At 29.5% G+C, this 17,585-nt stretch overlaps 1 protein-coding gene across 7 annotated transcripts; it reads right to left on the bottom strand.

Moving 5' to 3' along the window:
* Positions 1–8,389: 8,389 nt before the first annotated feature.
* On the bottom strand, positions 8,390–15,457 carry LOC110630873. 7 transcript variants are annotated; one of them, XM_043950195.1, is made up of 6 exons: positions 15,145–15,456; positions 10,200–12,955; positions 9,249–9,727; positions 9,079–9,161; positions 8,947–8,985; positions 8,390–8,671 (listed from the first exon to the last, which is right to left on the bottom strand). In XM_043950195.1, exons 2-3 carry the CDS (start codon positions 12,929–12,931, stop codon positions 9,640–9,642), a joined length of 2,820 nt encoding a protein of 939 aa, XP_043806130.1. In that variant the 5' UTR covers positions 12,932–12,955; positions 15,145–15,456; the 3' UTR covers positions 8,390–8,671; positions 8,947–8,985; positions 9,079–9,161; positions 9,249–9,639. The 7 variants fall into 7 exon arrangements, with proteins under 7 accessions (XP_043806130.1, XP_021634194.1, XP_021634195.1 ...); XM_021778502.2 differs by having other exon boundaries at positions 8,390–8,497; XM_021778503.2 differs by having other exon boundaries at positions 8,390–8,470.
* Positions 15,458–17,585: the final 2,128 nt, after the last annotated feature.

Genomic DNA, 17,585 nt, shown 5'->3' with positions numbered 1-17,585 from the left:
CATGATGCAAAGTCTTGTTGTAGGAAATAAACAACAAGCAAGAGTCTTCAATCTCAGCTTTCTTGTATCCTATTACTCTAGCAATATGCTTGCATGACAAGTTTAAGATGTCTCACTAACTATATGAACAAGTTCTTCTTTATAGAGAAATTGCAAATTTATAAGGATCTTCATGAGACTTAAATTCATCATTTCTTCCAAGGTCTATCTTCACATACCTACTTTGGTTTACAATTTTTCTCAAAGTCTTCTGAGTTTTTAGGATCACTTTACCTTGCCAAGTTGCAGCCTTTTTATACCTTTCGTAGAACCTAAATATACATTTATATCTTATCTTGTCAATAACTTAAATGATTGACAACCCTTTAAGATTTCAAATCCAACTGTTAAAGGACTCATAAAATTATTATTGTAGTTGTTGCACTTTGCAATTCTCCAAAATACATATCTTACCCACTGTGAAAGTAGTATCTTTAAGAACCAATCATAAGGCTTTTGCTCCCTTTTTAATTTCAATCTAGGAAACTCCTTTAAATTACTGTATAAATGTCTACAACAAAACCTATGACTAGTTGATGAAAATATTTCCTTCATAGCTTGCTTTAGTACCTACAATATCCATGAACTTTTATTGGATAAAGTATATTGAAATAAATTAAAAAGTAAAATAATTGAGATAAACTGATTTTATATCTTTTGTCCATCATACACTATTATCCATGATATCTCTTCTGAACCTTACCTAATGTGTGACTCCATGCATTGTAGAAATCACCTTCGGTTATCTCCACATTCGAATTCAATTATTGCAAAATTTAAGAGTAACACTTGCCTATTTCCATCAATACAATAGCACATAATAATATCCCACCATATAGTCCCTTGAGATGACATCCATCCAACTTAAAAAAATAAAAAATCTACATCCATTTATGAATCCTGCTCTGACAGCTTCAAACGTGACCAAAACTCTCTTGATACCTAAAATTCATTACAATTGACAGATTTCTCACTTTTGTATTTTTCACCTCAATACCATGGTTGAACATCTTTAATATTAGTATATATTTATGGAATTGTTCATAAGAGTCTTCATGCAAACCAATAATTTTTTTTCCCTTACAATTAGCTCTATATAATTGTTATACAGGGTGCTCAACACCTCACTTTTCCTTCAATTTATTTTGCATCAACTCATTAGTAATTTAGAATCAATTCTCAAACTACTCTTAAGTTTTTCAACAATCCAAATACAAATATAGTTATGATTTTGGTTATCTATTAGTCTTATGCATGTATGCTCATCTTATAATATTTTAATCATAAAAGTAACATTGTTAGTAAAATAGAAGTATGAAATCTCCAAAGACAACTATTATACTCACATGTTGCAGTCAATTTTTTATTATCATTTTTCTTTCTAATTATTGTAAAGCCCTCTTTGATTGCGTAGTCCCTAATTGCATCTCTAACTGCCTGGACATTTGTAAAAAACTTGACCAATTTTGAATATTATCTCTTCCCCTTCTTGATAAGAAAATAAATTTGAGTTGGATCTAAGTATAATCCATGAAAGAATCCTTCTATTTCCTCTTACTACCGTGCTTATTTACATTTTTTAGCTTCTTCACCAACACTATCCTCTTCTCCACTTTGCATATCACAGAAAGAGATACAATCACTTTCATCCTCCACATCATCTTCCTTAGGTAATTCTGTAGTATCACTGTCTTCACTAATCATAATTTAAGTACCATAGAATTTGCATTGTTCTCCATTTTACATTGATCTCCTTTTGTATTTTCTTCATAAATATCGTTTTCATTGTCCCCAATACCATCCCTTTAATATTGACTTCATTAAAACCACATGTATCCCTTTATGCTCCCTTATGGTATGGTTGCCACTACCCCTCTCATAATTCACATTTAGTTCCATTTGTACATTGGAGATAGTTGCATTCACTTCTTGATTAACATCAGCAGCATATCTTTTTGCCTTCTTTATGGTATTATTGCCACTACCACTATCCCTCTCATAATTCCAAATTGGTCACATTTCAATATAAGAATATTTGTATTAACTTTCTCCTCAACATCATTATTACACATTTTTTCTCTTCTTACTATCCTCATGTTTTTCTACACTTACTATTAATGCCTTAGTGTAACAACTAAGGGTATTCTTAGGTTTTCCTTATAAATATCAAATATTAGCATTAAGTCCACATTATTCTCTATTATCAATCCATTACCAGTCTTAATCTCTATATAATTACTTCTTCATATATGTTAGTTAATAGTCTAATGTATAAGCATCTATCAGCAAATGCCCGATTAATAAGCTCCGCACCTCCTTTATATCTAATTAAGAAATTGTACCTTGATGAATAATCCATTAATATCTATCAAAATAAAAAGGAAATATCAAAATTGCTTCAAAAATTATTGAATCCATAATCTAAATAGTAAATCTTAGTTCCATATTAGATAAAATATTTACTTCAAATTATGAAACAGAAAAAATTGCGATTTGGTTTCAAAAAGGAAATTTATGTAACTTCTAAAAATGAACACGCTATCGTCTTCTTCTTGGTAAATAAACACTAAACCCAACTTGAGAATATGATGGGTTCAATGTTAATCAACAAGATTGGAAACAAAAGGAGAGGTAATGGGACCACAAAATCGTGAGTGATATAGAGAGGGATGAAAGGAGCAAGAGCTTTAAGAGAGAGATAATAGGGATAGGGTTTAATGGAACCACAAAATCAATCGTGACATAAAAAGGGATGGGGCAAAAGCTTTTGGAGAGAAACATTTGATCGAGAGAGAGAGAGAAGAGGGACAAGGTTTTGCAATTTTAAAACCATGCATCTAAAGTGGTAAGTCATTTAATCAGGCTCATTTTTTCATAATTGTTCTTCTCAAATAACTATTTTGGAGGACTATCAGTTGTAACGGAATAGTAAATAAGGAACTAAAGGGTTAAGTCCTAAACATAGGACAAAAATATTAATTATGCTAAATCTCAAGGACTAAAAAATAACTTTCTCATAGAAATTTTCTAATATAACTATTGTATGTATAATGGTTTATTTATAACAATTGATCATGGTGGGTTCCATAATACTAAAGAGACTGATTGTGTCTTTTCCACTCCTTTAACTCCCTCAACTCATTGAGGTTTTCAATTTATCCATCTCTATCCACCTTTAGTTTCAACAAATAAAAACTTACAAATTACTCCAAGACTGTGTCTCACCATATCTATATATTGCATCTCACCTTAACCATATCTACATATTCCATCTCACCTTATAATACTTCTTGCCTACACATCAATTGTTTTGTTTAGCTTATTGGTATATACAGCTTATAGCATTTTCAAAATTTTTTAATTGGTTAAGACTTGCTAGTATATTGATTAATAATTCGACAAAGGAAATAGGGTTTTCTATAAATATCGTGCTTGATACTTTAAATTAAAAAAATAAACTTTAAAGTAAATATGCAAGTAATCTTTAATATGTGAATATATAATTAAGTGGCATTTTATTCTATGTGTACTTCATAATTTTGAATTTTATATTATTATGTGTGGAATTTCAAATCTTCAACTAAACGTAATTAAGAGTAGAATATAAATAAATTATTGATCAAAATATATGATATATTTATTAAGAAAAAAGGTATAGAGTAAATATATTAAAAGTCGATAACTTTTAGATATTTTTCATCATGAACCCTATAAAATTTAATCAATTCAAATTAATTTACTATTTATTTTAAATATTATTTAATAAATTTTGATTTTAATTTAAAAATATTAATCTAAATAAATTATTATTGAAACTAATATAATATATTAATACTAAATAATAAATAAAAATATTCTTAATTTCATCTTATGACATTGATTTGTATGCTACAAGTATTTTAATTTTTTTTATCAATAAAATATTTTATTATCAAAGGAAGAAAAAAAAAATATTTATACAAACTCAAGGCTTTAGTCCATACAATAAATTCAGGTTGTATATAACAATCTATCAACTGAACCTAGGTACAAACACCCTCAACTTTTATAGGTAACTAAGGTCAATAAATCCAATGAAAAAAGAGAGTTCTGATTATTTTCTTTCATTATTTTCTATTTATCTTAAAGGCATTAAAAAAATGTTGATAAATTAAAAAAAAATACAATATATTGTATTATGCACAAATAAAAAAAAATTGTTTATAAATTTAAAATAGAATCTCGCCTAAAATTCTCACATTTTTTTTTTAACTTTATATTTTCCAATTATAAATTGATCTATTAACAAATTTTCAATCCATAATTTTTAAATTTTTTTTTTAAAAAAATTTAATAATGGATCGCTAATCCATTATTAAATCTATTAATAATTTACATTGTAAATATAACATCGGCTCTCTTTTTATTATTTATTCATTTTATTTTATTTTTCCTAATTTCTCATTTTCTTTATTTTTTATTCATTTCTTTCATTTCACTTTCTTATCTCATAATTTTTTCCTCTTATTTTTTCTATTATTTTTCTTTCACTTTCTTCATTTTTCTTTTTCATTAATTTCTTCTATTTTCTTTACAATTTTCTTTCATATTATTTTCTTTTCTATCATTTTATCACTGTCTATATTTTTTTCTATTATTTTCTCAAATCATCTTTTTACTCTATTCTTATTTTTCATTCTTTTTCTCCTTTTTCTTTTTTTTTCTTATCATTTTCTCACATTTTATATCATTTACTTTTCTCTTATTATTTCAACTTTTTAATAAATATTGAATATAAATTAAAAATTGAATAACAATAATAATATAATTTTAAATTTTATGAATTAATAAAAAATAATATTAATAAAAAAATTATTATTTAATCAAAATAATAATTACTTTTAAATTATTTAAATGAATTTACTAATAATTTATAATCCATTTCTAATTTACTAAGAGATTTATTAACAGATTTTAAATCTGTTAATAAATTATTTCTCACTCAATTTATTAATGAAATTTAAAATTATTACTAATAATAACAAAAACTATTAATAAATTTAAAAGCAGTTAATAAATTAAAGGTAAATAATAATCATAATCGGTTGTAATTTATTTATTAAAGAATTTTTATTGAATTACCAATGAAAAAATTAATTGGTAAAACTAATTTCAATTAACATTACTCATAAATGGGTGCCGCCATGGACCGATTCTGGTCTGGTTTTGGGCTACAATTGATGGTTTGGATGCGTCAATTTTTGTTCTAAACGGTTCAGATTTTTAAACAGTTACTGTTTAAAAGTTGTTTTGATTTATTCTAGTTCTGATTCAACGCCAATTTAATTTTTTTTTAAAAAAAATAATATTAATATTTTATACACTAAAAAACATAACTTTATTTTTTTTGAAATAGACTAAAAAACATAACTTTAAAATTTAGATTTGTAATATATCATTTATTTATCTATGCTAAAAAAATAAAAGAAACCAAATCAATCAACATAAATTTAAAAAGATATCAAAATTTTCAATTGAGCCTATTTCAATTTGAACCAGTTCAGTTTCATACTGCTTTTATTTTTGATTCAAGAGAAAAAAAATTAAAATTGAGGTCTAATATTTTAATTTGAACCGGTTCAGTTTCAGACCGTCTTTATTTTTGATACAATTACATACGTCACTGATTATAGAGCCATTGAATCAATTTTTTTTTTTAAAAAAAAAATTATACTCTCTAATGCTAGGATGGAAAAGGAGAAATTCCGCTTTCATTATTTTCATGGCCTCTAATTAAATTTGATTCATGAAAAACAATAGCTATCTCAAATATCTGACAGATCATTTGATTCTGGAATCAGAATTTTTTTAGAATTAGAATCAGAATTAAATTTCGATACAATTTCGATACAATACTATGTATTTTCGATTCTAATTTGGTTTTAGTATCGATTATAATTTTGATATAAATTTTAATTTTTATAATAAAATTTAAATTTAATCGAAATAATTAAATGCTTATAATATTGTACGAATATTATTTATATCAAATAAACAAATCTGACTTTAAACTTCAAAATAATATTAAATTCATCTAAAATATATGAAAACACTAAATAATAAAATATAATATAGTTTTTCTATTAAAATTTTCAAACTCTTAAAAAACGTAAAAGATAAAAAAATTTTCAATAGAAATTTCAAAAAATTTTATTGCAATGTTTTGGACAGAAATAAAATCTAACTAAATGAATTTTTATAATTTTTTTGATATATTATAAATGTATTTAATTTTTTTATAACAAAACTACATGATATAAGAATTATGTAGTATCTAAAATGATGTAATTTAACTTAATAATATTTTTTTAAATATTCATAATTATTTTAATTTAATTTATTTTTAATTTTATCAAATTATATTTTATTATTATATAATCTAGTTAATAATTATATATAATATAGAGATAAGAATAACAATTACAAGTACATATATATGTATATATAATTAATTTTAATAAATTATATTCTATTAATATAAATTCTATTAACATAAAAATAGTGCATAATATAATTTATTTAAATAAAATAAAATATAATTAATAAATATAATATCACTATAAATAAAATAATAATAAATATTTAATAATCAAAGAATACTACATATAATTTTATTAAAATTATATAATATATAAAATATATTATTATAATTATATATTAAAATTATAATATCATTATAAATTATATATATAAATCGATTCTTAATTTCAATTTAGTACCATTTTAATCAGATTCTTGACAAAAAATTAAAATCAAAACCAAATAGCTAAATAGTTCGACTTCTGCATTATCCATTCAATTCATTTTCAATTTCAGTTCGATTCAGTACAGTTTTTTAGTTCAGGCGAAGAATTCAAGATCCATGAACAGTCCTAATGAAAAGTACTACCCAATGATAGCAACTACAACAACGCCAATACTATAAATATCAAAACTCTAATACTTGCAATGTATTATGAGCTTGTAAGTACAGAAGTAATGCAATACCAATTTTTTAATACTGATCCAGAACTCCAAAAAGCCAACTCCAATTTTTTTTTGCAGTGAATCCTACTTCCTAGTTCTAAATGGCAATAATGTATGCATTAAAGCATCCATTTTACTGTATTTACTTCTTTCGTTATAGAGACATTCACGTCATCATTTCAGGATTCAAGAAAATACATCTGTACAAAGCAGCACAGACTTTGTCCTGATTCTGTTGTACTGAGATGTAAGAGCCACTTCTACTGAAGCCCATGGAACTAGTATATGAAATCTGAAACACACTGTTCTCGGCAGAACGGACTTAGATGGGAATTGGGCTTTATTAAAATCTTGTGTGATGGAAATCTTAATGTCATCAAGATTTGTTCAGGCTCATCTGGGGATGTTGTACCAACCAAGTTCTGATTCTTGAAACGACTATTACTTGTCCTCTGTTGTTGATGATCTAACATCATCCTAAGTTGTCTGCTCTGTTCTTCGATGCATAACTGTAGGTTTTTCTGCAGCTGTCAAATTAAAGTAAACAAGTGAAGTTAAGGAAGGCTCCTTACTATGCTTCCCTATTAGCAAAACACCCTTCAATGATCATCAAGATTGAAATAAATCATCATTTAACTGCAGCACATATCATTGTTCATTTGTTTTTTCCTTTGATATGCATCATTGTTTTAATTTGAAAAAACTTCAGAAGGAGACTTGATGCACATGATCAGATTGCAACCTTCAAGATCTAATTAGCTTCTGAAAACTGTTACTAGGTGAGGAGCATATTACTTCATTTTGACATGTTGTATTCGTGTCTACATGTCACTTCATGGGATTCAACATATGTTACTAGGTAGGAGCATATTACTTCATTTTGACAAGTTGTATTTTTGTCTACATGTCACTTCATGGGATTCAACATGGAATTTGTGTCCGCCACATACTATACACTAGGACACTTGAGTGTTCCATTCATGGATTGTTAACAAAGCATTATTTCCCTCAAGATGAAGAGTATATATTTAAATAAAAATAGTTATTTGATTGTATTTTGAATGATGCAATTAATACTATTTATTCTGCCTATATAACTTTTATATTTTTTATTCTAATTTATTTTATATTATATAATGTATTCAAACACTCGTGTCTACTTAGATCCGTATCTCCACAAGTTAGACACAGTGACATGCACCCATTTTTTACACCTGTATCCGTGTCCAAGTAACATACAATACAAGTAGAACTCTATCAGGAGAACAAATACAAAAGAGTAGACTACATAACAATAGTTGATAGAAATGAAATGAGCAGTGAACCAATGAAGGGATCCCATTGATGTACCTCCCACTGTTCATGCAGACACCTCTGGACATCTAATTGCAGTTGCAGACTTGCAGTGCCTGTGATTTGCATGCCACTGCTAGATAAATGACAACTTTATCGCCTATGACAATAAAATAAGTAAAAAAAAAGTATGACTTGCATTTTCGTATTGATCTGGGATACGTTACTTATAGGGTCATGAATATACATAACTAACTAAACCCAGCTAGAAGCTAAATTTCCCCATCACCAATTGAACATCATCTTGTCCTTGCAAATATTCAGAAACTTGTACCTGATAAGATCTGGCAGATATGAAACTGCATCTCATGTACTAATAAGTAATCCCATTTACATCTCATATTCTTCTGTTCTTATGGTCTAAATTTTCATTATTATTGCATAATCTACTAAAGTAACTACTGGAGGGGTTCCTAATTAGGCTTGCATATATATAAACACTTGATGGATTATCTCTTCATGATGGTATTCTTATGCTTTGAGAATTTTGAAGAACAAGGGATTACAGAATATTAAAACATCACAGGGGAAACTGTAACAAGAGTTTACCTTCTAAAGGTCTGGCATGTACTTTGCAATTCTATATTTCTGAAAAGCAGATGATAAAGAGAAATGAAAATTTTGATTTCAGAAAGAACATCCAAACTAAAACACACAAACTTTTGAGCAAATCAATAGAACCTGCAGATGACTCTTCAGTCTTCACATGAAAGATGGTCAATCCATCTGTGTCCATCAGCTTTAGTTCACCTCTGGCGTTGCTTCTGTAAATGATTAACAAGACTAATTACATGAATGATGTTTAAGTAGTTTACACTTCAATTCATAGAGTATGGAAAATTAATACATACTCTATGATCCTGATCTCCTTGGAAAGGTATTGAATAGTGATTCCCTATGGAGGCAGTTCCATTATTTAACACTTCATTCTTTCAAGCAGATGTAGCTTGTTCTCTGAAGAACTGCAGCAGGAACTTTTATAAGACTTGTAAAAATGATCATCAGAGAAATGGGATTTCACAGTTTGCTGCAAATTGCTTCGCAATTCCAAGTTGTGCTCAGCTTGCTCTCCTGAGTCAATAGCATAATTTTCCCTTGAAGACTGTTGTGAATCATAAGACTTGGAGTATGGGAAGCACAAAGGAGGAGCACCAACTTGACAATCATAGCGTGGAAACCCAATATATGTTTCTGTTGCATAAAAGGCTGAAGCTGGTGACTCAAAGTGGCTCATTATGCTGGTTAATGACTTATCAGGCCTAAGATTTTGCTGCTGTTGAAGTTCTGCCTCCATAACAGGTTGCTGCATATGAATTCCCTTGTTCCAACTCTGTTAGTTACCAAAACAATGTGAGGAATGAACAGCAAAGTCACCAATCACTCCATGATTATAGTGAACTCGATCTTGGCAATCAATCTTTCAAGTGTTCATTTACAAGTAATCCAAATATGAGAGGTAGAAAAAGGAAAAGAAAAGAAAAGAAAGGTGATTTCTGGTCAATATACAACTAAATTCATATTGATACTAATAAGAAACTAATAAGAAAAGAGACTAAATTCGATTTTGGCAATCGATCATTGAAGTTTTACTGACAATTCCTATTGATACTAATAAGAAACTAAATTTTCTTGTTGTATACAACTCTAGTTAGTCTGCACGCAAGATTTTCTTGCTATGTTCCCCTTGGTATTTGAAAAGAATAAGGATATAAAATTGTAAGGTGACGGACAATAATAAATCCAATATTCAGGAAAAGAAAATGTATAAGTGCCAGAAAAGAGAAAACCTTCAAGCCACTTGCTTTTTGAATCGGCTATAAAACCCCTGAAATGGTTTGAATTCTTCTTGCCATTTTGAGAAATGCCTTTTCAACAAGTTATAAGCTTTCAATTCTTGTGAACTGAAGTCCACAGCTGCAGCATCAAACTTCAAGTGAATGGGGCACAGATCGTCAAAGAGTTCTTGTCCAACATTTGCTACCTCGTTCTTGTGGATTGACTCTTTCTCATGCACTTTTGAAATCAAGAAAGCAAATCTGCCATCCTCGTGAACACAGTTGCTCTCTCTGTTACCTTCAGTAGAGCAGTGAACTGCAACAGGACAATATAAAAAGAATGATTTTGGTTTATCAGAAGCAACCCATATGTCATCTCTGTCATTCCCAAGGGAGACTGCATCTTCATCATGAGGCTCAGCAGTAGAATCTGGCATTGCTATTTCCCTGGCCACTTGCATTACTTCACTGCATCGATTGCTCAGTTCCACATCTGGCGAAAAGCCACCAATTTCATCTTGTGAATTTGGACAGCCATTTTGTAACTCATGAAGTGTAATCAAAATAGGGAGAGGAAGAACTGGACCAACGAGGTTATTGCTGCACAGCACTTTATTTGACCACCTACTGCTGCGACTTGAAGGCTTCCTCAAGAAAAATGGAGGCAACTGAGGTAGGTCTGGAACAACTAAAAATTCCAAAGCGACCTTCTTCTTGTCCAAGAGTACTTCAAGAAATTCAGAGTAGCTGGAAAAGGCAAGTTGCAAAAGTTCCATTGGCAAGCTTGCCCATATGCTCCTCAAAGCAACCTCATGTACACTTGTTGGCAAGTTGATGTCATTAAAAACAACGCTAATAGCAGGAGATGTTCTAAATCGACTGAACCCACAGATCTTCAATTTCTCGCACAGTATTTCATGGAAGTCCACACTAAAAGACTCTCTCTGTTGAAAACCCTTGTACGGCTTTGTCATGTTTGAATCCAAGACCTGAGAAATATTACCATTCATGTATGCATGGAGATATTCCAGCTTCAAATACTTAAATCTTCTAGGAAACTTGTATTCCTCATCCTCCAAGGAGTAAAGCAAGTTGTCTCTGAAACACAACAGTGGATCTCTATGGGCTGCTTCTAATTTTCTAACCAAATTCCATGATGCACAATATCTCTGCAACTCCAGCTTCCCTGAAGACATTAGCCTAATCAAAGTAAAACCACCAAATTCATCCGACTCAAAGAGCAATGAAGAGAGATCATTGCTTAAAATGCCAAAACCCAAAACTATGTCTCTTTTCTGCTGCCAATCAATCCATTCAGGAAGAGCATCCTTCAAAAACTCTTCTCTTACAAGACAACTCCCACATGGACACTTATTACCAGACAACAAGAAATCTGAAGGGAGCTCCCATGAATAAAAAGATCTGGAAATTTTTGAAATTTCTGAGGCAACTGACCCTATGTGAGAAGGCAGAGGTGGTCCATAGCAAAAGAGACTAAATTCACAATTCCAAAATGATCCCAATATAATACCAAAACCCGATACAGTTGCCCATTCAAATGTGCTTTCCCTCGAGTTTGATCTCAACTCTGATAATCTGAACACATCAACATAGCACGGCTTATCAAGACCATGTGCCCATTGCAAAACTGGCATCATCGGCTTGCGCACATCGCAGAGGACTAACATGCTATCCGAAGCCAAAACAAAATGGAAATTATCTGAAACCGCTTTGGAGAAAACTAGGAACCGCTCCTTTTCAATTGGAGCATACACACCAAACATATAAATATTTGCCAAACAAGTCACTTTGAACTCATCATGCCTCCAATCAACCAGAAAAACAGCATCTGAACTAGCAACAATCAAAACCCTAGGATGCCAACTGAATTGACATCCCAACCATTTTCGATTCCCAGAATTCCCAGAATCATCCCATGATACTTTCAACCTAGTTCCTCTAAAATATATATCAGATCTATCAGAGTTCAAATCAAACAAAAACAATGAACCATTCTCCAACAACACCATGCTCTCTTCTAGCAAATGTGGACTCCAACAAGCATCCACGATAGAGCAACTCTTAAATATTTTGCAACCAATGTAACACAAAATAGGACTTTCACTACTTTCACAAATTTTAATACTGAACCAATGCACAGAGGACATTGTATAAACCAATAAATAGCCAAGGATATTAGACGTACAAGAATCATTAGCTCCAAAACAAACACAATCCACAACTGGGTTCACCAAAATCTTCACTATCCTTTGATTCAAACACTTGTTGGCAGTAAGAACACCACCTTTTGGATCCCCAACAACTTGCAAATTCCTTTCTTTCACTGAAAGTAACAAGAAGCCAACTTGGTCATGGTTGCACCCTGTGGAAAAAAAGACGATGACAGTATTGTCATGTGGACATTTGAGGAATTGAAGGCGGTTGTGGGCTAGCAGAGAAGCAGCATTATCATGGAGTTGGGGGCCAAAGAGGGAGGCTATGGAAGAGGCAGCGGAGAGAGGGATAGGGGAATCAAGTGTTGTTGAAGTGGAGAGGAATCTAGATAGAGAGAGACGTGAAGGAGGACTGAGAAGAGGACACAGGGAGGGAGAGTCAAAGAGTTGAGTTAGGGTCTGAGGTTTTGGGTTGAAGCAAAGAGGACCCAGAATGGCCTTTGAGGAGGGACTTGAGAGGAGAAGAGGTGCCCCAAAGACGCTGCCAATCGGGAATACGGACTTCCATTCCTCTGAAAAGTCCATTATCTGATGTTTATATCACTGTATCTGCTTGCAGAGAGAAAGAAATGAGAAACCAAAAATAAAAGCAAATATTTGGAATTAGGAGACTAAAAAAATGTCAACAAAAGGAAGAAAATTAGGGATAGTGTCGTGATCATCAGCCATCGATTAAAATCCGCTAATCATATATAACACGATCACATATTAGAGTGGTTTAATCCAGCAAATAAAGCTAGAGAACCCAATCATCAAACTGAAATAAGTATCTCTCAATTTTTTGGGTAAAATATTGTTTAGTCCCAAAAGTATAATGGTATCTCCTCCTTAGTCCCTGTATTTTAAAATCCACCTTAATAGTCCCTGACATTTCAATTAATATACTAAATACTCCCTGTCATTATATTGGCAGTTAATTTGAAGGAAAAAGACACAATTACCCTTCATTTATAATAGTTTTCAAACTCTCAACCAAACTAAATTTCAACAGCAAAAATTCGAAGTATAAATTACACAAATTGTCAATACAAATCTAATTCTTCAAAAGAAACAAATATGATAAGCCATATTCTCATCCAAAATCTAAATACCTAAAATTTTCAACCTATCAATTCACAATTCTCAGAAAAGAGCAACAATCCATCAAATTATCAATACATAACAAGAAATCCAATAATTTAAACTCCACAATCGAATGAAAAGAGACTGAAGGAGCAGTAAAAAACGATCGAGAGCATGAGAAGAGAAACTGATGGACATGAGGCAGGGAGAAAAGAAACCGATTGACATGAGGTTGGCCGGAGGCGAGCACGATTGGAGGTAGTACAGTGGAGAGAAGCGGCCAGCTGGAGGCGACAATGGCGATGACAGATGGAGGCGACGATGGCGATGACTGCTGGAGATTGAGAGAGAGAGAGAGAGAGAGAGAGAGAAAAGAAGTATAATGATGTTGTGACTCAACAGATGCAATTGGGCTGTTCTGTATGAAAGACGAAGAGGAGGAGGGAGGCAAGCGGTTGGTTGGGGCAGCTACAGCTGCAGAAAGAAGAAGAGGAGGAGAAGGAGAAGGAGAAGGGCTTTTAGGCTTTAAAACTTTTCATTGTTTTGACCACTTGAAGACTATCGGAATTATTAACAATAGGGACTATTTAATATATTAATTGAAATGTGGGGGACTATTAAGGTGAATTTTAAAAATACAAGGACTAAAGGGGAGATATCATTATACTTCAAGGACTAAACAGTATTTTACCCTTTCTTTTCTACTTCTCGGCCTCTGTTTCAGATGCTAACTCAACCTTCAACATTCAAAGAAAACCCAAATTTTCAACCATCAAACTTCAAACAAACACCACAGATTTTTCCCAAACAAGTTGAATAATTTCAGCAATCAAAAAAACCCAATTCTTGATTGAAAATTAGAGAGGAATCTAGTGAAGCAAAAAAGCTACAAATAGGGATGTAAATGGGTAGGGTAGCCACGAAATTGAGGGATCCCAAACCTGAACCCAATTGTAAATATAATTCCCAAACCCCTTTAGTATTTTAATTTCAATATCCATACACATCACAAACCTGTTTAATAATACAGCATACTATCCAAACCCGATTTTTCTATTTCAATTCAATAGCAAAAGGTTTAAGATTTCAAGCACAATAACATATGTTAGCAAGCAGCACTATGCAAGAACAATAACATATATTTCAAGAATTAACCTACAAGTTGAAATCTAAAGCAAATCAATTTACAACCACAAATGTACGACTGGTACCGGATAGAGTACCAGCCAAATTTTAAATACCCAAACCCAAATCCCCATACCAAAACCGTTTAAAAATTAAATCTCACTATCTGTATCTGTCCCAAATCTGTTTACCATTGCCCCTTTACTACCGACACTACCCAAGCCCGATTAACGGGTAGCCCCAACCAAAGAAAAAAAAAATAGACATTCACACAAAATGTAAAATTTCAACATTCAGAAGCAAATCTCAATCTCACAATAACTCTAAATAAAAGTAGTGTTTATTTAAAAAATTTTCAACAATCTCACCAAAACAACTCTTTATCCATTCACAATAATTTTTATTACAAAAATATTTCAATAAATCTCACAAATAAAACCATCAAATAAATACTAATATTTTCACAAATTTCAGAAACTCACATCAAATTTATCTCATATATCTCAGAAAGCACACATATGAAACCACAATTTTCAAAAACTCATCTAAACCTGCAGTGACAGACGACGCGTCGAGTAGCGGCACCGGACGGCAGGACTGGACCAGCGGACGCAGCGACGAGGACCAGAGGAAGCGGCGGAGGAGAGCAAAGAAGCAACCAGGACCAGCGAACGCAGCAACCAGCATGAACGCAGCAACGACGTTGACAGCGTGAAGAGCAGAGGGACGATCGACGGGAGGCGCACGGCTGTCCAGAGAAGAGGCGGAGAGACGAAGGGGGGTGAGGAGGGAAGGGCAGGGCAGCCGTGCTCTTGTCTTTTAGTTATGAGAGAGAGATTTTAGGTTTGGTATTTTTTTCCAAAAAACCAAATTTAATTAAGGTTTCTTTTTTATCATTTAATTAATATTTATTTTGATAATTTATATTATTTAAATACTTTATACTATAAAATTATATTATTTAACTTTTAAAAAAGTTAAAACATAAAAGACAAAAAAAAATTATAACATAAAAAATAAGATTTTTGTTTTATCATATAAATCTCATTGCATTAAAAGTCTGGTCATTATAAAAATAAAATCAGAAAAAAAAAAGAATCCAATCCACTGCTACAATGAAAATTAAGCTCAATTCAGAAATTAAGTCATGCCCGACTAAAATTCAGGCAGCATCAATGAATGCATGTAGTCATTGACGATTGCATCTTGGCAAAACAAAAAATACTAAAAATATTTCAGACAACAATCTATAGCGATAAAAAATATGATATATATAATTATTAAAAAATAATTATTTACTTCCTTAATTTTAGTAAAATTCATTAATTAATTTAAAAAAAATTATTAAAATATTTTACTATTTAATCTCTATAATATAAATAAAATTCATTAATTAATTTTTTAATTTAATTCTTTAACTTTTAATTTTAATTTAATAAATTTCGCATATTATAATTTAGTATTATTAAGTTCAAATAAATATCATGACTATCATGAACAAATAATTCTGTTAAATATTTATTTTTTAAAAAATTTTAAAAGTTTTAAAATTAAAAAATTAAGATTTTGTGTTTTGGATGGGTAAGTAGATGATAATGGCAGAGAAAATGAGATTGTTAGGGATTTGAGAATGTTAATGATAAAGGTAAAGGTGGAGCTAGACTGGAATTGATTTTTTTTTTTTTTTAATATTCAGGTGTTTATATTTTTTTATTTATAAATAATTTATTTGATTTTTTATTTTAATTATTTAAATATAAATTTTATTTTGTTTATAAAAAAACTGGCTTTACTAATTTTATTGACTCTTGTTAAATTTAGAATTATTAAATTAAAATTGCAAGTTGAGAGATTTTATTAAGAAAAAAAATTTAAAAATTTAATTGACTATTAACTAATAATTAAAGGGTTAAAATACCCTTTGCTTTCATTTTAATAAATGTGAATAATCGTTTTGCCAAAAATGTCCATCCTTAAATATAAAAATTGCAAATTTATTTTTTTATTTAAAAATTTTAAATTTAATCAGATAATCATAATTCTGTTTTATTAAAATTAAAATTATTAAGAATTATATTAGTATTTAACAAAAATTATTAAGAAGTTATATTCACATTTAATTTTATTAAATTAAAATTTTATTATAATCTAAAATAACATTAAATAACTAACTAAAATAAAAAAAAAACATTTGAAAGGTTAACAAATTAATATTTTTAGTAAAGTCCATGACTAATAATAAAATTCACATTCAAATTGATTATTGCTAGAAGTAAACTTCTCTGGAACTAACTTAAGTAGGTAAAGGAAATTAACTTATTTTCTCTGAAAAAGTATTCTCAACTTTTCATGAAAAATGAAATTTTCTGCTGCTAAATAAAATGTTTTCATCACAATCTATGTCACTAAACTTTTTATACAATGTTATATTCTAAAATCATTAAAGATGAAATTTTTATCTTAATTAAATTTTAATAAGAATAAAACTTTACACATAATGATATTTTGTCATATTAAAAAAATATTTATAATTAAAATAATTAATAATAAAAATTTAGTCATATATTTCAAATTATAAATAACTAAATTTAAAATTAAATATTATATGTAAAAGAAATATAATTTTTTTTTAATTTTAAAATATAAAATTTTTTTAATTTTAAAATTTAATATATTAAGATAAAGTTAATAATTAATGATATGGTATTACAATAATAGAATACCAAATACAGTTATTTTATAAATAACTAAATTTTAAAATCAATAATTTTATGTAAAATAAATTTTTAAAATTTTTATCACAGTAGGATAAAGTTAATTAGTAATAATCTATTTATTATATGAAAAAATATTATTTAATTCCTATAAAATGAGAAATTTATTAGTCGATTTTTTGATTTTAAAAAATATATTAAAATATTTCTTGTGATTTAAAAGTCTACTAATTAATTATTCTAAGTATTTTATTATGTAGTCCCTATAATTTTAAAAA

This window comes from Manihot esculenta, chromosome 14 (assembly GCF_001659605.2).
Source record: "Manihot esculenta cultivar AM560-2 chromosome 14, M.esculenta_v8, whole genome shotgun sequence".
Lineage (NCBI taxonomy): Eukaryota > Viridiplantae > Streptophyta > Magnoliopsida > Malpighiales > Euphorbiaceae > Manihot > Manihot esculenta.
This window is presented reverse-complemented; position numbering and strand designations above follow the sequence as displayed.